The following is a 22,661-nucleotide window of genomic DNA, read 5'->3' as shown; positions in this document are numbered from 1 at the left end:
TCTCCCATTCAACCACATCCAAAAGGTGCTTTACTGGATTGAGCACCTTAGAATCTCTCACCTTATTATCTTATCCTACTGGCATCTGAATGTTACAGCCGACATCAAATCTCTCTCTTCATAATTTTTCCATGTAGTCACTGGATTTTTCCAACCATTTTCTGTAAACCTGAGAGATATTTGTGTCCAAGTAAGTCAGCAGTTTCTGAAATACTCTGACGAGCGTGTTTAGAACCATCAACTATGCCACATTCGAAGTTTCTTAAATAATCTGTCTTCTCCATTGTGATGATCAGTTTGAACTTGAGCAGACCACCTTGACCACTTGCACCTGCCTAAATGCATTGAGTGGCTGTCATGCCATTGGCTGATTCGATTTTTTCATTAGCGAGTAGTTAAACAGGTATACCTCACAAAGTGACTGGTGAGTGTGTATTACGCTAATCTTTCTGAAGATTTTAAACTTTCTGCACAATTTTCACCTTAGTTTATAATTTGGAACATAAATTACGTTGCAAATTTATTTAATTTCTGTTTACTTTTGATCTCCCCAGTCCTGTCCGTCTGGTCTCTATGTGTTCTGCCTCCATGTTGCCACGTTCATCTCATCGTCCCTGTGTCTCCCCAATCTGTCATGTCTCAGGATCTGTTGTTTAGCTTTTGGTTTTTGTCACCTGTTTACCAGTTATAATGCTGTGATTGTGAGTTTAGTTCTGCATTCTGAGTCCATATACCTGCTTACAGATTTGCTGTGAACCAATATCTAATATCTTGTTTTTTTGTTTTTGTTTGTTTGATAACAGACACCTTCCCAAAATCATTTTGGGAAGGTGTCTGTTATCTGTTAATCTTTTCTAAAAATTTTCTTAAAATAAAGGGATGTGGTTGGGGAAAGATGACTTTTTGTATTTTATGTAGGATTCATTATAAAGGCATGACTTGGGTACTACAGAAATTGGTTCTCCTTTTTAGGAATGTCACTGGTAAAAAAGGTATAGTACAAGCAAAAAACAAACTAATTTGCATCATGTTGGAGCCAATACTTCTTTAATATAAATCTCAATGACATCATTAGACATATTTCTTCCTACAGCACACTTGAATTCTTTTCTCCTACATTATAATCTAATTTCCACTTCATACTACTAATAACCGTTTCATGTTGCAGATTTTTTTTTAACTTGTTGTTCTCAGCAAAGTTCTTGAGGTCAAGCTGTCAACTGCTCGGGAGAAGTCATGATCAGTGGCCCAGAGGAAACCACAGTCTTTGGTTCATTCGTCTTTTGGTCTTCAGCCTCGACATCTCTCTCTACACATGGAAATAGAAACATGATCAGATTGAAGGTCATTTTGCATTTGAATCTTAGAGACTATGAATTTATATCTTACTTGTCCTGTGGCATGCTGGCTCACAGCTGACAAACTGTCCGCTAACACACACGGCTGTGCTACAGTGAATGTACAGCTGAAGGAATAAGGATAAGCGTGTTGGTTAAAAGGGAAAAATATTTAGTTAGTGCAGAAACACTGCTCAAACTGATGTACTAATTACCTTTTCATGCAGTGGGTCCATTCCCTTCTGGTCCTTTACTGAGGAACCCACAAAGGTGAACATTTTGAAAACGAAACGCCGGTAATGACTGGGGAAGTCCAGGCCAGAGTTAGCACTCACTGGTACCAGTGAGGACAAGTAATTATCATCCCGGTATGGACATCTGGATGGAGTGCATGGAGAACAATTTTATTTAAGAGAACACTAGCCAACAGTTTTTTTGTCTTCAGCAATACCAGCTACGGGTAAGATCGATTATAAATAATATACTGTGTGTCCACTACAGACGAACCTTTCAGCTTATTAGATTATTGGATGATTTATCAAAACCATGTCTTTATTTCATTCCCAAATATTAATAAAATTATTTTCTTCAAAAATCTAGCATTAAATACATTTTGATTAAAATTCTACATGTTGTCACAAACAGGACTGAGCACACTGGTATCTTATTTACCCGTCTATCAGAATGTCCCACTGGGGGAAGGAGTGAGGGAAAGGGCTTGTGGTTACCCAACAGCGACCAAGAGTCAAGACAAGCATCGGATCTGTCTTTTTGAGAAGCTGAACCTCCACGTACACAGGGTCCCTCAGGACTTTGGTCACAGGGTAGTCTGCTTCCGTATAGAACGAAGTATAGGCCACATCCACTGTGAGAGCAGACACGTCAATTATTATTACAAGATTTTACATTATCTTGCAAACGAATGGACTCTTTTAAGTTGGAATACACTTACATTCATTACAACCCTTTGTAAGGCATCGTCCATTGGCCAACCTCAAGACTACATTAATGGGTCCCATAGCAGAAACTGGCAGAGGGGGATTTTGTAACGGTAGGATTTCTACAATCACAGTTTCAACATCGGTGCCGATGTACCTACACTGGAAGATGAAGCTGAAAAAGAAAGTGATATCATGCTACACAGTCCAAAACTTTAATTTAATGTCAGGACACTCTAAAATGTTTACTTACTGAAAGTGACTGTCTCGGGTAATAGATCCACGAGGCCCAACCCCCACCTGATATGAGGAAGTCATTCTGTTCTCATAGATTATTACACCAGGCTCCTCCTGCAAAAGGTTAAACGTGGTTGGTAAGATAACAATATTTACAAATATACCCTGCCTGACTGGTGGAAAAGTAGGAGAATACACTGTTTTACCATAAAGGTAGTGCCACAGGTAGTAACAGGAAACTGATATATGGCAAAGGCTGAATTGGAGTCAACATATGAACAGCCAGGACCACCTGTTGCCAGCGAGGTTGTCTGGAGGTCAAGGTGGGGTAGAGTAACATCTTTGGCGACAACAACAATGAATTGGGCATCCCGAGTGCACTGGACAGTCACTGGTGATAAAAAAAAAAGTTGGCAGATAAAGGATTTGATGTTGCTGACAAACTGTAAACAACATAAAGATTAAGAACACCACTTTTACTTGAATATTTTTAGTGTAATCAGACTTCAAGGTTTTGTTGACAACAGCTTTGGATCAATTAATATAAGCCATTTATTAGATAAAACAAACCAAAGAAACCTCACCTGCCTTTCCAAAGTAGCACTGATTGCCATCAAAACAGCATTTTATGGATTCACACTGAGCACCTGAAATACCAGTAGTTCCGCATGGGACTCTCACACTTCTTTCCACATCACAGCTCTGAGCAGGTGGCAGCGTCGGAGGCAACTTTTGATTCTGTGGGACTTTTGGTTTTTGGGGAAAGTAATCATCGGATACTTGAGGAAAAGGTATGGCTTGCCCTGGAGGTGGTCGAGGTTGCTGGGGATTTTGTGGTATAGGAGGGATGTGCGGTGGAGGTGGAGGCGGAGGTTGTTTCTTGGGATTCTGCCACGGAGGAGGCTGATATGGCGGTGGAGGAGGAGGTCGAGGCTGTTGAGGATCTTGCGGTGGAGGAGGTCGGTATATTGGAGGGATCTGAGGGTTCTGGGGCTTTGGAAGAGGAGGAGGCTGGAATGGTGGAACTTGAGGGTTCTGGGGTTTCTGCCATGGAGGAGGCTGATATGGCGGAGGTGGAGGAGGAGGTCGAGGCTGTTGAGGATCTTGCGGTGGAGGAGGTCGGTATGGTGGAGGGATCTGAGGGTTCTGGGGCTTTGGAAGAGGAGGAGGCGGAAATGGTGGAACTTGGGGGTCCTGGGGTTTCTGCCATGGAGGAGGATTGTATGGCGGAGGTGGAGGAGGAGGTCGAGGCTGTTGAGGATCTTGCGGTGGAGGAGGGCGGTATGGTGGAGGGATCTGAGGGTTCTGGGGCTTTGGAAGAGGAGGAGGCGGAAATGGTGGAACTTTGGGGTCCTGGGGTTTCTGCCACGGAGGAGGACGGTACAGTGGAACTTGAGGGTCCTGGGGTTTCTGCCACGGAGGAGGCGCGAATGGTGGAACGTATTGAGCCTCCACCTCTGTCCCAGCTAAAGAGCCTAGCCAAGCTAGTGCCATGAAAAATTTGGCACTCCAGAACTTTGCCATGGTTTCTCAGCTGTCTGATCTGGACACTTCCAAAGTGCACAGTTTCAGTCAGCTGTACCATTTATTTGCTACCAACCCTAAAGTTTTTTTTTTTCTTATAAACCCACCTCCTCGGGCAAAAAAACCACCAATCAGAGCTTAGCAACTTTCGACAGTCAGAAACATTTAAATATCTGTTGACAAATCCAAAATCTGGGTCACACAAACCTTTTAAAGGTCTTCATAGCCTCAAATTGTATCTGTCACCAAATGTTTTTAAAACTAACACTGCATGGATCCAAACTGATAGCATGTCAGTGCAGCCTGATTTCGCAGTGACAGTTAAGTCCATAAATATTTGGAGAGAGGCTACTTTTTTTCTAATTTTGGTTCTGTACATTAACGCAATGAATTTTAAATTTAACAACTCAGATGCAGTCAAATGGTAGACTTTCAGCTTTAATTCGCTGGGTTGAACAAAAAAGACTGCATAAAAATTTGAGGAACTAAAGCATTTTTAACACAATCCCGTCATTTCTGGGACTCAAAACTATTTGGACAAATGAAATAACTGAAAATAAAATGTTTATTTCTGGTTTCAGGCAATGACAACCTGAATTCTTGAACTCATGGACATCACCAGATGCTGGTTTTCCATCTTTTTAATGCTCTGCCAGGCCTTTACTGCAGCAGCTTTCAGTTGCTGTTTGTTTGCAGGCCTTCCTGTCTGAAGTTTCATCTTCAACACGTGAAATGCGTGATCACTTGGGTTGAGATCAGGTGACTGAGTGTGTCATTCAAGAATATTTCACTTCATTGCTTTAATAAACTCCTGGGTTGCTTTGGCTGTATGTTTTGGGTCATTGTCCATCTGTATTATGAAAAGCCCCCAATCAGTTTGACTGTGTTTAGCTGGATTTGGGCAGACACTATCTTTGAAAACTTTAGAATTCATTTGGCTGCTTCTGCCCTTTGCCATATCATCAACAAACACTAGTGTCCCAGTGCCATCACACTGACTCCAGTATGTTTTACAGGTTATGTGGTATGCTTTGGATCATTAGCTGTTTCACACCTTCTCCATATGTACTTCTTAACTGGGTGAATGTGGCTCATAAGACAGACTGGGTCGTCTACCAATCGGAAAGTCTGTGGTTTGTGCCCCAAACTTCCTCATTCTGCATGTTGAAGCATCCTTGGACAAGATACTGAACCCTGAGTTGCCCCCAGTACATCCACTGGAGTGTGTTTGTTAAACAAGGTTCTTATCTATAGAAAACAAGGACTTTGCCATGGTTTGATCCCAGTTTTACCCAAAGAGCTCTAAAGTGAATGATTTATATTTGCTGCTACATTTACATGTAGGCATGAGATCTCAAAAGCCCCTTCCTATGTTGTATCAGCCTCCTACTCTTCATTTTTTTTTGGTTATGTGTAATATAATTTTGAGAAACTTGATAAGAAGTTGTATTGGTGGGAAAGGAGATGAAACTACAATAAAAGATCAGTGTGCTGGTCACAGTTTGAGATTAAAGAGTTTATTTACAGGTCCAACTCTGGGTCACAGAGACCTTTTTAGGGTCTGCGTGGCCTCAAGTTTTATTTGCCAGCAAATGTTCATTTTGCCAGAACGCAATAATCCGGACATCTCACATTTGACCTTGTCAGCTGTTTATCTTACTCCTCTAACAGTTGAACATTTACACAACATCGACATGTGAAGACAGGCCAACACAGTGGATATATGCACAGAATCTTAAGCTAAGCCAAATGTAATGCCAAACTACACATAAGATTAGTCAAATAATAGATTCTTATTTTGAATGCAAAAGATTAGTTAAAAACTATTCCCCCCCCCCCCCCAAAAAAAAAAAATTTCTTAAGATGCTAAATATTTTTTTCACAGTAAGCAATCTTTACAGATGAAAACTATGTTTGACTTGAACACAGCAGCTGAGGTTGAATAGTTTGTTTTCATACTTAGTAACAGTGAAATGACCTAGAAGTGGTAGATGAAATGAGAGCCAGTTTTTAAATGTAAAGGAGCAGTATTTCCCAGTACTTTCTTTCTTATCTTCTTCACCATACTGGACCAGCCTCCATTAGAGGAGAAAAAGGAGATAATGTTGACCCAGATTAAGCCTAGCTCACATAAAATGTGCAAGAGTTTTCAATCATCAGTCTCTAGTTTTACACGCTGGTGAGTTTAAGCAAATTTTCTCTCTCATTCACCAGTCAAATCAGTGTGCACTGCTTTACTCTGAGTCTGCCTGAGTGCGACCATTTCCTTCTGAAATGCAAAGGTCTCTAACTTTACACTACAATGTAAAGCTTGTTTATCAGTTGCGGCCATGTGGCCAAAATTCAAATTCATGATTCCTCTGATTAAGTTATAACACTAGTTAAACCTGCTGCAAATGATAACAGGTTTATCCAGTGGAGGAGACGAGGACTGACAGCACTGTGTCTGTTGGGGACACATTTAAAAAATTGCCTGATAGATACAAACTAGCTCGTCAGGATTTCTATTTCAGGACCTCCAACTTAAACATCACTTTGACAAGAATGTTAAAGGACGCATATTAAATATATCAGATAATACTGAGACATTCATTTAAGCATTTATTTCTGAAATGTATAAAAGCACAAGTGGATAATTATAGAGGATCATTATTAATTTGAGGGGCCGTTCAATAAATTATATGAAGACTAAATGTGAATTGGCAATTGCAGTCACCTCTATAATGGACATCTATAATAAATATCAAAACAACTACAACAGCCATATATGTGGAGTGATTTTCATTGAAAAATTGTGTAGGTTTTTTTTTTTCCTAACTCCAAAAAACTAAAGTCTGGACAGCTCAGATGGTTTCTGGAGCTGTCTGATCCTTAAACTATTCTGGGACAGTGTGCAGTATAGTGAGGGAGTTTCTGTGCTACAGTTCTAAATTAATTTATTTAAAATTTATTTAGATATATTTATGGTAGCAAGAAAGAAGCTGATAATAAGGCACTGACTTTGCAAAGAACCTCCTGTCTGGATTTAGAATGTAACCATTTTAAAAGTGTGTTTGGTGCTTATAGTACGAAACCTCTGCTAAAACCTAAAAACAGGACAAACCGCTTCATGTCATAGCTACATGTGACCATATCGTGGAGCTATTTGCTGTGTTTCTGCTGGCCTACAGTCATTTTCAAGTCAAACGCACCACATAACTGTGCAGTTTTGTTGTTTAGAAAATCTACACTCTTTAACACATATATACAACTAAATTGGCCCAGTTTATTATTATTTTGTTTTTCAGATATAGCAACCGCGGTCGTTTGTATGCCCACTGGATGTGGAGCATGAATAACCAAGAGAAATATATTGAGTGAAACTAAGCTGAAGGATGTGACCTTTTTAGTGAAAAAGAGCGATAAAAACAGAAAGAGAAACAGCTGTTTGTTGGTCCTTGGTATTAACGACCTGGGTTCTGATGCATTTCATAACATTTAGTAAGTTCAGTGCTGTCATTTATCTCGTTTTCTATTTACACCGAATTCTGTATTTTACCAAGATTCACAAACCTAAAATAGTCTCGTTGTATACCACACAAACCATGCGATATTTATGAAATACAATGTTTAATTCACTAATATGCCAGCATCATTATATAATTAATAAGAAGTGTTTGTTTCACGACTTGCACCGGACACCGGGAGTCCTTTCAAATGAATTAACTAAACTGGCAACACCTTCAGTACCAGCAACAGTTCAAGAAGGGTAAAAGACTCCATACCACTCACACTTAGCCTTTTTAATAACAAAATGTAATTATTGTAAAGTTAAATAGCTGAAATAAAAACAAATATACGTATATTAAAAAATATTTATTTATTTAGTCAGACGACTTTGTATTTTTATTTTTCAGTTAACAAAGGCTCGGCTGAGCTGAAGTGAACAGTTGTTGCGTTTTATTGTGGCTTTTCCCTTTAAGACGCCAGAGGCCTACATTTCCCATAATTCCACGCTCCATAACACTCATTAAATCAAGTGAGTCCACGCGACAGCGACAGCAGCATCCGAGGAGATGATCCGGTCAGGCTCCGGTAACACACTCAGCAAACGGTGAAGTGTTTTTACCGGCGGAGATGTCTCTGTCGTCCACGGGGAGCCCGGACACGACCAGCCGGAGGAGGAGGCCGGCTGAACACGCGCAAGGTGAGCGGCACGAGCTCATTATTTAGCGTCTTATAACTTTATTTGTTATGTGTCGCTAACAGCACCGTTATTACACTCCCCATTTTAACTGTCTCCGCTTTATTTCTGTCTGCGTAGGCTTTGTTTACACTGATATTTACAGGAGCTCATTATGGAGTTATTGCACGGTTGTGCTCTCAACTAATCAATGATAGCGCTCAACTAATTAACATATATTTCAGTTAATTTTTAGATTAATATAGACCTATAAATGTCATAAATAGTGCCCTCCTGTCCAGTGTCTTTATATGTACCTGACAAACGTTCCTGAAAGCCAAATATTACAACAGCCAATGTCCAGTTTTCACGTCATAGAGGCTTAAACAAAGAAATAGAAAAGATATTAATTCATTACTGCATATTTAAAGAATTCTTCCATTCTTACTCAAGCTTCTCTGTTACTTAAAGATAACAGCATTTTTAGTTACTTGTATTTGATTTCACAGGAACAAGGGTGATTTCTTTCTTAAAAGGCATTCTCAGTGTTCTCAAATACTCATGCACACTAAAGAACAAAATCACGATAGTGTATCGAGGTGATGCTGTGTGTGTGCACAGTCACTAACACCATCATATAACACTGCAGCTGCTGTATTTGCAGACACACTTAAGGAAGCCAACAAAAAAGCAGAACCAGGATAACAAAACAAGACTACCTAAAAGTGTGTGAGCCAATTTGAGCTGTTGAAAAAGGGAAGTCAGGACCGATGTGCCCACATTGCCTTTGATGCATCTGGTTTGTTATGTATCCATTCATTCATCAATCTTCTGTATCTTTCTGAATGGCTGCAGGCGCTTTCCTTGCTTTAATTGCTGTCACAAGTCTGGTTTCACTGTAACAAATCTAGCTACTTTAATCAGGTCAAGTTAAGATAGATAGAAAGCCTTTTATGCCCCTCAGGAGATCTATGTACACGTCTCATCATGTCATTGAATACTAATAATAATGAAAAATTTAAGAGATGAGGTGTTTTGTGTGCAGCTTTTGAAGGGACATAGAGGGAAGGCAAATCAGAATCTCCTCATCTACACTGACAGGTTTACAAAGCCCCTGTTTGTATGGCATGAGGGGGTCACTTAATGGTTCAGTTAGTAGGAAAATGATGACAGTCACATGATATTTCATTTGAATTCACCAGAATCACCAAGGCCAATATTTAAAGCAACAGATGAGGGGATATCTTGCAAAGAATTGTCTTCCAATCCTCCTGTACTCTGTGGTCCTGGAGGACGAGACAAGGGAAGTAGAACTAAATACAAAGCATATGAGGCAAGAGACCATCAAAATAAAACAAGAAGTAACTAACACTGAGAAAAAAGACAAACACATGGAGACAGGAGTGAAAGAACAGAATGGGGAACACAAAAGGCAAGTAACCTATTGCCAACAAAAGCTAAGCAAAGGACTCAAGGTGTAGAATAACCAACAGCTCATAAGAACAAGGGGCACATAAAGTCTAATCATTAAAAGACTAAAGAGCTCAAACATAAATCCCTTTTAAAAAGCAAAAAGAAATCATGAAACCACAAAAACCTCAAAACCTGGCGTCCACTGTGACACAGTGTATCTGATTCTATATGCACATCATACTTTTTGACCCAGATGCAATATGTGCAAGTGGGGAGCAAGATACTTAAAAACTGGCCTTCTCTGATTACTGTTTTAACCAGTGTGTGAATGTGTGTGTGAATGGGTGGATGACTGGATATGTAAAGCGCTTTGGGGTCCTTAGGGACTAGTAAAGCGCTATATAAATACAGGCCATTTACTTTGGAGAATCGATTGAGAGTCATGCTATTTTGATTTTTCTTCATGTGATGATTTTCTTGCTGAAGTCTTTTACAGAGTTGGGGTTACGGTGATTAGTGATTTTTGAAACAGTTTCCATGTGATGTCTTTATTTGTCTTATCAGTTCATAGGAGCGAGTGTTGGAATAGTTTGGCACAGCTTAACTGTTCGTGACATGCTGCGTTATTCTGCTTGAAACAGCCATCAGTGATGGGTGCTGAGGGGTCCTGAGTTTGTACTGAACCATTAATACACAGCAGGATGGATCCATAGTTTTCATGTTATTTACTCCAAATTCTAACTGTACCTGAATGTTCGCAAGAATTACAAATTGTAATTCTGCTTAGCTCAGATGTAACGAGTGGTTCTTTGAGATAATGTTGCCTTTCTGCATTCTCCTGTGATCTCTGGGCAGTGGATGTTTTTTTCAGACCATTCTCTATAAATCTGGAGATGGTTGTGGGTGAAAATCTGAAATACCATGAGTTGCTGAAATTGCTTTTTTCCCAGATTGCTCACTTCCAAATTCCAAATTGTTGTGATTCCGTGCTATAAAAATACAATTGAAATTAAATTGTCTGATTATTCTAAAAGTCATTGTAAATTCACTGCTGTGCCACAACAATATATTTGATTAAAACCTGATTGAACACAAAATGCTGCCTATTACCATATATTATGGGATGTCCTTTTCAGGCCCATGGACACCTGGCAAAAACAGCTCATGCTAAGTTCCAGTCTGGGTCTTTTTAAGGATGGCACTTGGTGTATGAATGCTGTCTTTGACATCTTTCAGTTTTTGTTTCTTTGGTGTTACAGATTCTTCAAGCGAGCATGATCCTCTGTTAGGTTACAGTAATGAACAGGCCCATGATCGACTGTGTGGCGCTCAGCACGCAGACTCCTCCACTTCATCTTCACAACACTCCTTATATTCTGCAACAAAATGCACTGCTGCATGTGCATGTGCATGTGAGTGTAGTTTACCAGTCTTTATATCCATATTCAGCTCTTCTGTTAAGAGATATTTGCAGCCATTTCTTGGTTATTTTCTCATTGTAGGTCCGAGCCATCATGCATGCGAAGACAGCTGGGAGGAAAGCCAAAATAAGAAAACCATCAGAGCCGAGAATGAAGTGGAAGCCAACAAACTGGTCAACAATTACAGAGTAAGAAACTGGAAGAGTTTTGCACAGGAAAAGAAAGTGAGCCGAGTTGAGGACACTGGAGTAATTGCTGTCTGTGTGTGCGTTTTTATCAGTTTGGGTTTAGAAAGTGGAAGAGCCACGTGACGGAGCGGCCGTTTGAAGGCCGGTCAGATGTTGTGAAAGAACTATACTCTGAGCTGAATGTCATAAAACCGCATTCAGGTCCAGGTATGTTTTGTTAATGTTTTTGTTTTATGTAAAGTTTGTGTTGATGCATGATATCAGTCTGTTAAATCTCGTGCATTATTTGTCATGTTCATTGAAGTTGAGCACAAAGATAATTGCTGAGAAACACTACAGCTAAATTACTGTAATGAAAGGGTAAATGTATTTAAAAAATGTATTTAAAAACTAAAATGTTTTCTTGTCCCTACGTCTCGGTTTAGAATAAGAGAAATAATAATAGTGATAGATTTGAAAGTTTGATGTCATAAATCGGCTGTGTGCAGGCAGGAGAGGACCCAAACGCAGACTCAATTGAGGCGAAACGTGAACTCAAAATGCAGCTTTATTGCAGAGAATTTAAAAAAGTGATAGAAAACTATACCGGGAACATAACTAGGAACACAGTGAAACACACGCAACTATGAGGGAGATCACGACACAGAACTGAGGGAGACGCTGACATAAATACACAGAAGGAAAACGAGGGAAGTGAGAACGCACGGGGAACACAACTAGACAAGAAAACATGGGACCTTCACAATAAAATACGAATCGAAGGAACATGACGCAAGAGTGGAGGAGAGGGAGCGAAGAAACATGAGGTAGAGAGAGGAGACATAACGAGCTGGGGAAACATAGAATAAACATGATGGAATAAAACACAAGGAGGGGAAACAAGGCACAAGCAACCACACAAAGACACAGAGGGAGACACAGAGGGCAAAAGCACAGGTGGGAATCTAATAAACGAAAGCTAAACAGAATAACCAAGGTACTATAGAATAAACCCTTAACAAAGTGGACTTAAACATAATACAAAATGAGAAAAACACAAGAAACCTCAAAATGCTGGGTCAAATGACCCAGGATCATGACATTTGATCAAAGATTCAAGTCAGATTTAATATTGTAAAATAGCATCATTCTCCTTGGAAAAAGTGAGGAGTGAGTCAGAGGGAGTAAGACAGTTGTTACCATTTAACCAATTTACACACATTTTTTGTGCCTCGTTTTAGTTTTTAGTTGAGAAAATCTTTTATGAATGTTACTTTAAAAAAACCTTTGAAACCATCTTTGATATGAATTAGTTGTAGAAGATAAAACTGGCTGTCAAGTTCTTTTGAACACATTACATGTAACAACAATGAAGAAACTGATAAGACTTACAAATCCTTACCTGAACTAAATCTGATGACAATAGAATTTTTTGTTATTATATTTTGAGGCTTTAGTAACATTGTTAATAAAAAAGTGTCTGATAATAATAATCTGGAAGTGAAATCTGTCTATTTATTCTGTTCTTTTTTGCATTAATTAATGAAATTTAAGTTAAATTATATTCATAAATCCTAAAAGCGTAAAGATATTTCTGCTGAAACACTTCTTTCATTCTCTGTGTCCTTCTGCTGTCAGGTCATTTCATCACATGTGGAAACCTAGCCTACGTGCTCCTGTTTGGTTGGTGGGTTTCTCTGGCATATTTCCTGGTTGGCACACTGATGTTCATCACTGTTACTGGGGTACCGTATGGTAGGTGAGGTAATAGATAATGATAATAATTGATCATCTGCAATTCCCTTTGTTCTTCACTCTGTTTCTGTCTTCAGGTAAACTGTGCTGGAAGCTGTGCTGCTACTTCCTGTGGCCGTTTGGCAACCCAATCCATGAGGTGCTGTTTGGGTTGAGTTAATATTCCTGCTGTTGTCTGTGGTTCTTTTCATTTAGCCGGCATCAGACTGATTCACAGTAAATCCGGTAGTTTCTTCATTGACTCGTGGTCATTAAAGCAGAAGTCGTGTTTTTCTGAATGATGTCACAAGTCTGCAACAGTGCATTTGCAACAACTTGTTATGGCGACACGTTCAGGGTGCAAGGGCGACTTTGAACACCCTCAGTGAGTTCCCTCAGTGTGTCCCTAACGCCTCCTTCCTCTGACTTGTTATTCTGTTTTATGTCCCTGTCCTCCATTGCTTCTTTGTATCTTTGTCTCCGTGTTTAGTTTTTGTTTTGGTACTTCCTGTTTGAAGGTTTGTTTTCTGTTGTTTATGGATTAGTTTTACTCCTGGTCTAGACGTTTTCACAGCTCAAACTACATATCTCTCAGACTTATACTTTGATTTATCCCTTTGATTAAGAATAAAGTTACTATTAGCAAAATAAGAGTTTCAATTATCACTCCAAAAATGAAAGTGAAGATTGTGAAAAGACTGGATTTTAACCCTTTTCACCCTCTCTCAGATGTAATGAGAGGTAAACCAGGAAACTTCAATCTCTCTCTGTCCCACTTTTCTCGACAGTCCCCTTAATTTTCCTGATAATCTTCACTTGTATGGGATTGTGCTTGTTATCCTCCTGTTCGTTATTCCTTAATCCCCCCTCTCTCTCCTTCTCTTAGTCTGTGTCACAGCATCTGTATTTGTTCCCCATACACAGAGAGGTGTACTGTGAAGTGAGATTAATGGCTCAACGAGCTTAAAGTCAAAGTTTTCTGTGTCATGAAACTGTCTTTATATATTACCTGCTTAAATCAGCATGGTAGCGTATGCCGAACACATAACCTGGGCCCTATACTACGAATTCATTCAGCATTCCCAGGGTATCTTTCTGTTATCTGGATTTACTTACCCTAAAATTGGAAATCAGGATAAACAGTCACATGAAGCTGGTCATCAGTTTGTTACGTTAACCCAGGCTTTCTCCTGCGCATTCACATAAAAGGGTGTTGGCAGCATCTGACCAATCAAAAAGAGGGTGTTTTAAGGGTCATTTGACTCTTCTCTCCTCCACAGAAAATGATCCCTATGACATCTATTTTGAAATATTATCAAATGGTGACTAAAAAACTATGAACAACGTAGAATATCTAATAGTAAAACTGAAAAAAAAGAACAAGAGATGATGCTTAATTGTTAATCTGGTGATTTAATGCACAGCATGGAAAAATAACATTTTAATTGCAGTTAATTGGTCAGTAGGCAGTAATTTTATGCCATGTTTCCACTGACTCTTTCATTTACAGCATGTTTTAAGTCAGGCTTGGCCAACTCCAGGCCTCGAGGGCCAGTGTCCTGCAGGTTTTAGATCTTACCCTGGGTCAACACACCTGAATCAAATGATTAGTTTATTACCAGGCCTCTGGAGAACTTCAAGACATGTTGAGGAGATAATAGCCATTGAAATCAGCAGTGATGGCTCAAGGACACATCTAAAACCTGCAGGACACCGGCCCTTGAGGCCTGGGTTTGGACACCACTGTTTTAAGTACATTGTAGAATCTTTGCTGCAGGAATACCTTAAATGTGTGCATGTTGTTAAGTTGTACCTTAATAAAACCACTGAATAGACCTGAAGCATGAAGCATGATTGTAAAAGACATCTTTTTGGTTGTGTTCCTCCAGATGGGAAATACACTGAGGCGATGCTGTGAGCGCGCACCAGACTGTGAATGCAGTATGGAGGCGGAAGAAGATAACTCACCATTTCTGCTGCCATCACCCACAGAGGTGCCAGTCCCAGAGATGCCAGACCGACCTCTGCGCACTCCTTACTGGGTAAATGTTCACACTTAAAAACATATATATAGATACCGGAAATTCACAAGTAAGACTTTGGCATTTAGTGCAGAGGGTGTTGCTTGCTGTAATTTGCAGTACTGGGTTATAGAAGTAAAACTGACCTAGCACTGAATACATTGCATGTTTAGCAGATTTTTTGCTGCAAGTGTAACATATCGTTATACAATGTGCCCTTCTTGTTGTACAGCGTCGTTTTGCCACCTATGTGTGGCTGCTGCTGGGATATCCTCCTCTGGTGGTCGTTCACTCTCTGGCGTGCTTCATCTCCTGGATCCTGGTCTTCACCATTCCAGTTTTCAAGATGAACGCACGAACTCTGGGCGTCATCCTCCTGCTGCCTCCTGAGGATGTGTCTATCTCTGCTGGCTCACAGAGGAAGGTACAGGTGACACGTAGTGTTTATTGGTCACTGCATAGTCCTGGGGAGTTCCTAATGCACCATTTTCTTTGGTTTTCTTCACTTTTAGCATCAGGGCTATGAGACCAGAGCGCTACTGTGTTGCTACCACGCTGCCAACTGGTACTACTACAAGTACACGATTGATGGGATTAATGTGTTTGCTGCCAGTATCCTTTTACACATAAAATGTGTGTGTTTCCTTCTGTGATATAAAGACCTGTTATTATCCTTGACTCCTGTCTCAGACCTCCTCCCTCTAGTGATAGTTGCCCTGGTAACTGGATATATTGACAGAGAAAACAAGTACGCCAGCTCCGATGTCAAATTCACCATAGCAATTGGCTCCATCATACCTCTGTCATATTACATTGGCATGGGAATTGCCAGGTAAGTATTTTTCATTAACCATTAACACCTCGAGAAGCAGAACAGAGTCTCTGATTTTTATATTTCGTTTTTGCATTTGCAGCATTTCAGCTCAGAGTAACTTTGCTGTGGGCGCTGTGGTCAACGCCACCTTTGGTTCCATCACAGAGCTGACCTTTTACATCACAGCCCTGCTCAGAGGTCACCAGAAAGCTAACACCTGTCTGGAGGAGGTTGTTAAGGCTGCGCTGACTGGGACACTGCTTGGATGTATCCTCTTTATTCCTGTGAGTCAAGCTTCATCTTGTTTAGCTTGCTTAGCTTAGGTTTGTTAGTTGGTTAGTTAGTAGGTAAGACTTACCTACAGCCTTTTGGCACTGCACTGCTGTGCACAACAACATGAATGGCTAATATGTTGGAAAGTCTACCTGTACAAAAAAAGAAAAAATGCTAGTACGTCAGTTTTTAAGTAACACAGTTAGTGCCAGCACCAGTATACTTTATATATATTTTCAAGGCGTAGGTTTGAGAAATGTGTTAAATAAGCATGTATGAGTGAGACGTCATGTTTTGTTTGCTTTTCAGGGCATTTGCATGATAATTGGAGGTCTCCGTCACAGTGAGCAAAGGTTCAACAGCCGTTCTGCCGGAGTGAGCTGCGCGCTGCTTTTCATCTCTATAGGAGGCACGTATTTGAAAATCAGCACACGCAGAAGGCTGCAGAAGCAGTTCAGACTGCCACATGAAAATATGTGAATAGCATGTATGTGCCACAATCAGAAAACAAATGTTTATGCCTGCGATAGTTTTATTTCATTGTTTTTGTTAGTAAGTAACACCCGCAGCAGATGTCGGCCATTATAATCTCTGGATATTAAATAATCAAATGCAAATACCATCGAACTGGTGCCCTTAAAACACCGAATACAAGCTAAGTCTAAGAGGATTGTCTTCATGAATCAAGTCAGCTGAAAGCAGCACGAACAGTTTGTTTTTATTCTCCCCAGAAACATCTTATAGTTTAAAAACATTACAAACAGTGTTAAACACTCACTTCCCTCCTCTGAATGTTATTGGCAGGTGTGTTCGCACCCACGCTCTTCTCTAAGGCTTATGGGAACTTGGTGTGTGACTCCTGTACCAACTCTACCGGGGCAAACAGCACAAGCAACAGCAGCGGGCCGTTTGTCTGCCACAACTGCCACTATGACCTGGTAGGTATCATTAGCCAGGAGGACACCCTGTCCGTATGCACTGTACTGCACATGTACAATGTTTTTATTGTTGTTGTTGTTGTTTTCAACAGAGCAATGGTACACTGTTTCACAACCATGTCCAGTAAGTTATTTTTCAAATTTATCTACTAATAAAAATTTGTTTTAGAACTGCACAGTTAATTTTCAAGAACTTGCTTGGACCCCCTTTTTCCTTCAGTTCAATAGGGAGAAATCATTTGTAAGAACTGAAAAAGATTTTTGAGATACAGAATTAATTTAAGCCATTTGGCAATTAGACTCCGATGTCCCATCATAGCAGAACAAAGCCCAGCAGTGAGGAATTATGAGAGGACACCTGGAGGATAGGTGAAGATGAAGATGAAGGCTTAGATATTGAGCTGGATATGGTGAGGAAGTGGCCTGTAGGAATGAGACCCAAAAAAACAGAATGACAAAAAAGGATGCAGGCTGGAGAAGGCGAGCAGCAAAATGATTGGACTAAAGCAATGACGTCTGCTTTGAGCGCAGGGAAAATGGAAGCGATGTAAAGAAAGGTTAGCAGCTGAAACACCCGAATGTTGTTGCAGAAATTGAGACTCATTGGACCATGGGAACAACCATAGTGTTGCTAATTACATATTTGAATTAATAAGCAATTAAACGGGTGTACCTATCAAAGTGGCCGGTGAGGTGTTCTAAGCGGATTCTCCAATTTAACGTACCAACGTAACTTTTTATTAAAGTGATCATTGTTGGGTGGTGCAGTGGTGAGCACCGTTACATCACAACAAGAAAGCTCCTGGTTCGGACCTGCTGGCCAGCTGCGGGGCTTCTGAGCATCATCCCTGTGTCTGTGTCTCACAGTTCAAAGACATGCATGTTAGTCCGAGTGGTTATTCTGAATTGGCAAAGGTGTGGACGGTGTCTGTCTCTCTTTCCCAATGTTACTGGGATTGGCTCCAGCAGTTAAAAGTATAGATGGATATAATTGGGAATTACTTTGACATTGTAATTTGAAAGTGACTATCTGATGTTGCTAAATCTAAATATTCCCTAAATTACTTTTAGGGCTTTTCTCTTTTCCTAGCCATCCATTTTCTTGACCTCTATCCCAGCAGATCCAAGATTAGAGGCAGGGTTCACCATGGATATGTGCCCACTCTGTCAAGGGACCTAAACCGCAAAACCGTTCAGGCTCCCATCTAAACCTAAAGTCAAATTAGAATAAACAGTTCACCTCTGCAGGACGCGAGGAGAACACGCAATCTCCACACAGACAGTCCTGACCCCACCAGGAGATTCAAACCATGGACCCTTCCACTGTGAGGTAGCAAAGCTAACTGCTGCACCAGTCTAATGAAACAAATCTTCCTGGAGAGGAGTAATTCAATCTGAAGCTGTAGAAACTGTGTCTAAAAACCACACATTAAGGCCTCATTCATCATCATTTTGCTGCACTTGCTGCTCATTAATTGTGCAATGTTTGTTTTTAGGCCTTTGGTGTACACCGTGTGTGCCCTCCTGCCCGTTGCCTACATCATCGGTCTGCTCTTCACTCTGAAGACGCACTCCCACATTTACAACATCCACGTAGGAGAAGTACAGGGTATGAATCACTCTAACGAGTCACACTTAACAGGTCAGCCAAAAATTTCATGTTACATTTTGCTATTTTAGAGAAAAGTGAGCTGTGTTTGATGCTTACTTACAATACTATAATCTCACCAGTGAGTGGCCACCACGGGACGGTGGTCCACTGGTCACGCTGGAGGTCTCTGGTCATCCTCATCTTGGCTACGGTGCTCACGTCTGCTTGTGCCGATCTTGCCACCGAGCACATTCAGCCCATACTAAGCCAACCAAACATCTCTCAGGTAAGTACACGGATCTGAGCACGCTCAGGCTGTTTGTATGTTATAGCTTTAATGTTTTCTTCTCTCCCGGCAGTATTTCATCGGGGTGACCGTTCTGGCTATGGTTCCTGAGATCCCCGAGATTGTTAACGGGATCCAGTTTGCACTCCAGAACAACATCAGTCTCAGGTACATCCCGTCTCATCAATAAGCTACAGGAACAGTTTGAAGAGCATCATTTGTATCTACTTTTCTTTTTTTATTCCAGCCTCGAGGTGGGAAGCTGTATCGCTGTGCAGGTCTGCATGCTACAAATACCAATACTGGTCCTATTTAATGCTTTCTATGTAAGCCTTCATTTTAATCCTTCATTTATTCATATATAAATACAAGTCATTCTGCTGCTTTACAGTGTTTTATAATAGACACAATCTATCTCTGCCTTTCCCAGGATGTGGGATTTGTGTTGATTTTCAGTGACCAGCACCTGTGGGCCAGCATCTTCAGTGTGATCTTGGTCAACTACATCTTCATGGATGGCAAGTGTGATTATTTTCAGGGTAAGTTAAAGTTAGTAAGTTTAAAAGATTTTGGAGCTGAAATTGTGGATAGCTGGCTCTTGTATCATATACAGTGGGATGCAAAAGTTTAGGCAACCTTGTTAATAGTCATTATTTTCCTGTATAAATCTTTGGTTGTTACAATAAAAAATGTCAGTTAAATATAACATATAGGAGACACACACAGTGATATTTCAGAAGTGAAATGAGGTTTATTGGATTGTGTGCAATAATTGTTCAAATCAGGCAGGCGCATAAATTTGGGCACCACAAAAAAAGAAATGAAATCAATATTTAGTAGATCCTCCTTTTGGAGAAATTACAGCCTCTAAACGCTTCCTGTAGATTCCAATGAGAGTCTGGATTGTGGTTGAAGGTATTTCGGACCATTCCTCTTTACAAAACATCTCTAGTTCATTCAGGTTTGATGGTTTCCGAGCATGGACAGCTCTCTTTAACTCACACCACAGATTTTCAATAATATTCAGGTCTGGGGACTGAGATGGCTACTACAGAACGTTGTACTTGTTCCTCTGCATGAATGCCTTAGTGGATTTTGAGGAGTGTTTCAGGTCGTTGTCTTGTTGAAAGATCCAGCCCCGGCGCAGCTTCAGCTTTGTCACTGATTCCTGGACATTGCTCTCCAGAATCTGCTGATACTGAGTGGAATCCATGTTCCTCCATGCATAACGCCCCTTGTTATGCACAAATAACTCAATTTTAGTTTCATCAGTCCACAGCACCTTATTCCAGAATGAAGCTGGCTTGTCCAAATGTGCTTTAGCATACCTCAAGCGGCTCTGTTTGTGCTGTGGGCAGAGAAACGGCTTCTTCTGCATCACTCTCGCATACAGTATCTCCTTGTGTAAAGTGCGCCGAATAGTTGAACGATGCACAGTGACTCCATCTGCTGCAAGATGATGTTGTAGCTCTTTGGTGCTGGTCTGTGGGTTGACTCTGACTGTTCTCACCATTCGTCGCTTCGGTCTATCCGAGATTTTTCTTGGTCTGCCACTTCGAGCCTTAACTTCAACTGAGCCTGTGGTCTTCCATTTTCTCAATATGTTCCTAACTGTGAAACAGACGGCTTAAATCTCTGAGACATCTTTCTGTATCCTTCCCCTAAACCATGATGGTGAACAATCTTTGTCTTCAGGTCATTTCAGAGTTGTTTTGAGACCCCATGTTGCTACTCTTCAGAGAAAATTAAAAGAGGAGGGAAACTTACAATTGACCCCCTTAAATACTGTTTCTCATTATTAGATTCACCTTTGTATGTAGGTCAGGGGACACTGAGCTTACCAAGCCAATTTGAGTTCCAATAATTAGTTCTAAAGGTTTTGGAATCAATAAAATGACAACAGTGGCCAAATTTATGCACCTGCCGGATTTTGTTTAAACAATTATTGCACACTTTCTGCAAATCCAATAAACTTCATTTCACTTCTCAAATATCACTGTGTGTGTCTCCTACATGATATATTTAACTGACATTTTTTATTGTAACAACCAACGATTTATACAGGAAAATAAAGACTGTTAATGAGGTTGCCCAAACTTTTGCATCCCACTGTATGTGCATTTAAGAAACAGAATTTTTACAATGTGCTCCCCCTTTGTGAAATACATCACATAAGACTATAAAAGGGGTCCATGCACTGTATTTTTGCATTACTAATGGGTGTTTTGAAATCTAAAACTTTAACCAAAAACAAAAAAACCAGAGTGAGCTGTTTTTCCCCTGAAGGGCGGGAGCATGTAAAAATGTGTAAAATGTAAAAATAAAAACTTTATACTGCCCAGTTTTTTTATGGATGGTCTTAAAACTTCAAAACAATATACTAGGCCTTGGGGGACAGGAGTACCCTAGTTGGCTAAGCTTTTGACCTTGAAAGTTGATCATTGCCAAAAAAATTTAAAGTAACCACATCAAGTCATATGAAATTCGATACGACTCCCTACAAAATCCCTACAATAACGGAACAACAGGCTGACATTAGCATATTGTAATAAAAACATCATGGATATAGCCCTTGCCCTTTGGAAGGAGTTTTGCTCTCTAGTTGCTCTTGTTTACTCCTTAGGCATATCTGGGATCTGATACTAATGGCAGCTGAAAGACCTGAATCTTATTTTAGGGTGTTTTGATCCAGTGTGGTTTGGTGTTTTTTTTCTCCCAGGTACAGCTCTGGTGGTCGTCTACCTCATCCTCCTGGCTCAGTACTACTTTGCTCCATCTCCAGCCGGCTGTTGAACGTTGGATGGGGATTTTTTGCACAAATTGCCGATTTTTTTTTTTGGCAGTTTCTTATCTCGTCAAATTATGCATAAATGTCGATGGGGGAAATCCCAAATGGAACCTTTCATTTTTTTAATCTATTTTATTTCTTTTATTGTAATCATACTTGAGACAAAACTAAAAATTGTAAGCTCAGGATGGTACTTTTGTGACTAGTGCTGTTAAAAAAAAAAAAAAAGTATATTTTATAAACTGACATAATTAACAGCAATGAGAGATCAACTATTTTTACTGTACAACAGGAGTTTCTGCACTGATCATACTTTAAAGCAACAATTGTGATGAAGTCTGTATATTTTAACTGCAGTAAAATTGTGTGTGTGATGTGACATTTTTAAATGAGTCGTGTGAATTATGTTAGAAAGTTTACCCTCTTTTACATCACACAGTGCTTAACAGATTTTATGATTCAAACACAGCCTCAGATGAACGACAACAGCATGAGATATTACACAGTGTCATTATTTAACCAAAGCTACGCCAAAACAGAAGCAGTGTGTGAACAACTACCACACACCCCGTTTTTTCATGCACAGCTCTCAGTCCCGGGACAGGATTTCAGTTGGATGCAAGTCTGGAGTTTGAAATGTCATTGCTATACTTCAATTTGCTGCTGTGCTTCAGATCATTGTGTTGCATTACCCAATTTGGCCACGACTCATCAGTTAGATGGCCTTGTATTCGACTCTAAAATACTTTAATATTCAGAGTTCATGGTCGACTCAATGACTGCACGTGTCCCAAGTCCCGTGGCTGTCAAACCACCATCCCTTGGAGACCCCTAGGGGGTCTTACCACACATTAATCCCTAGCATTTAATTGTGACTGAGTTCTATTGTACAGCACTTTAGTCAACCTGTGTTGTTTTTAAAATATGCTTATAAATAAAACAGACTTACCAAAAGGAGTTCTTCCTTCCCACCATCAAGTACATTTGATTAGCAGCATCTGGCTTGTACTTAGCCTC

General features: G+C 40.2%; 2 protein-coding genes and 1 long non-coding RNA gene across 4 annotated transcripts; 2 read left to right on the top strand and 1 right to left on the bottom strand.

The window, feature by feature from the left end:
* Positions 1-655: 655 nt before the first annotated feature.
* LOC145430186 (uncharacterized) lies at positions 656-955 on the top strand. The gene is made up of 2 exons (XR_013910635.1): positions 656-791; positions 831-955. It is a non-coding gene; the product is annotated as an uncharacterized LOC145430186 (long non-coding RNA).
* A 78-nt stretch (positions 956-1,033) lies between these two features.
* Positions 1,034-4,081, bottom strand: LOC113026948 (zona pellucida sperm-binding protein 4-like). Its single transcript, XM_026176270.2, has 8 exons — positions 3,097-4,081; positions 2,719-2,903; positions 2,529-2,626; positions 2,290-2,450; positions 2,010-2,202; positions 1,553-1,715; positions 1,390-1,465; positions 1,034-1,309 (listed from the first exon to the last, which is right to left on the bottom strand). The coding sequence occupies exons 1-8, from the start codon at positions 4,034-4,036 to the stop codon at positions 1,209-1,211; spliced, it is 1,917 nt and encodes a 638-aa protein (XP_026032055.2). The 5' UTR covers positions 4,037-4,081; the 3' UTR covers positions 1,034-1,208.
* Positions 4,082-8,035: 3,954 nt separating this feature from the next.
* Positions 8,036-22,023, top strand: LOC113026947 (uncharacterized). 2 transcript variants are annotated; one of them, XM_026176268.2, is made up of 20 exons: positions 8,036-8,222; positions 10,871-11,023; positions 11,114-11,220; positions 11,313-11,427; positions 12,838-12,954; positions 13,032-13,093; positions 14,823-14,975; positions 15,187-15,378; positions 15,467-15,566; positions 15,645-15,786; positions 15,869-16,052; positions 16,351-16,450; positions 16,846-16,979; positions 17,072-17,103; positions 18,476-18,588; positions 18,711-18,856; positions 18,930-19,024; positions 19,104-19,182; positions 19,287-19,395; positions 21,576-22,023. In XM_026176268.2, exons 1-20 carry the CDS (start codon positions 8,153-8,155, stop codon positions 21,647-21,649), a joined length of 2,277 nt encoding a protein of 758 aa, XP_026032053.2. In that variant the 5' UTR covers positions 8,036-8,152; the 3' UTR covers positions 21,650-22,023. The 2 variants fall into 2 exon arrangements, with proteins under 2 accessions (XP_026032053.2, XP_026032052.2); XM_026176267.2 differs by having other exon boundaries at positions 8,038-8,222; positions 18,476-18,621.
* The last annotated feature ends 638 nt before the right edge of the window (positions 22,024-22,661 follow it).

Source organism: Astatotilapia calliptera, chromosome 7 (genome assembly GCF_964374335.1).
Source record: "Astatotilapia calliptera chromosome 7, fAstCal68.1, whole genome shotgun sequence".
NCBI classification, from domain to species: Eukaryota; Metazoa; Chordata; class Actinopteri; order Cichliformes; family Cichlidae; genus Astatotilapia; species Astatotilapia calliptera.
Note: the sequence above shows the minus strand (reverse complement) of the source record. Positions and strands in the feature narration are given on the sequence as shown.

Excerpts from the sequence above, each read along its gene's own strand:
- LOC113026948 (XM_026176270.2), bottom strand. The coding sequence starts at position 4,036 with ATGGCAAAGTTCTGGAGTGCCAAATTTTTCATGGCACTAGCTTGGCTA. Across the intron at positions 1,716-2,009 it reads TGGGACATTCTGATAGACGG|ATGTCCATACCGGGATGATA; the intron begins GTAAATAAGATA and ends CACTCCATCCAG. Across the intron at positions 1,466-1,552 it reads TGGACCCACTGCATGAAAAG|CTGTACATTCACTGTAGCAC; the intron begins GTAATTAGTACA and ends TTATTCCTTCAG.
- LOC113026947 (XM_026176267.2), top strand. The coding sequence starts at position 8,153 with ATGTCTCTGTCGTCCACGGGGAGCCCGGACACGACCAGCCGGAGGAGG. Across the intron at positions 8,223-10,870 it reads GCCGGCTGAACACGCGCAAG|ATTCTTCAAGCGAGCATGAT; the intron begins GTGAGCGGCACG and ends TTGGTGTTACAG. Across the intron at positions 18,857-18,929 it reads GCCAACCAAACATCTCTCAG|TATTTCATCGGGGTGACCGT; the intron begins GTAAGTACACGG and ends CTCTCCCGGCAG.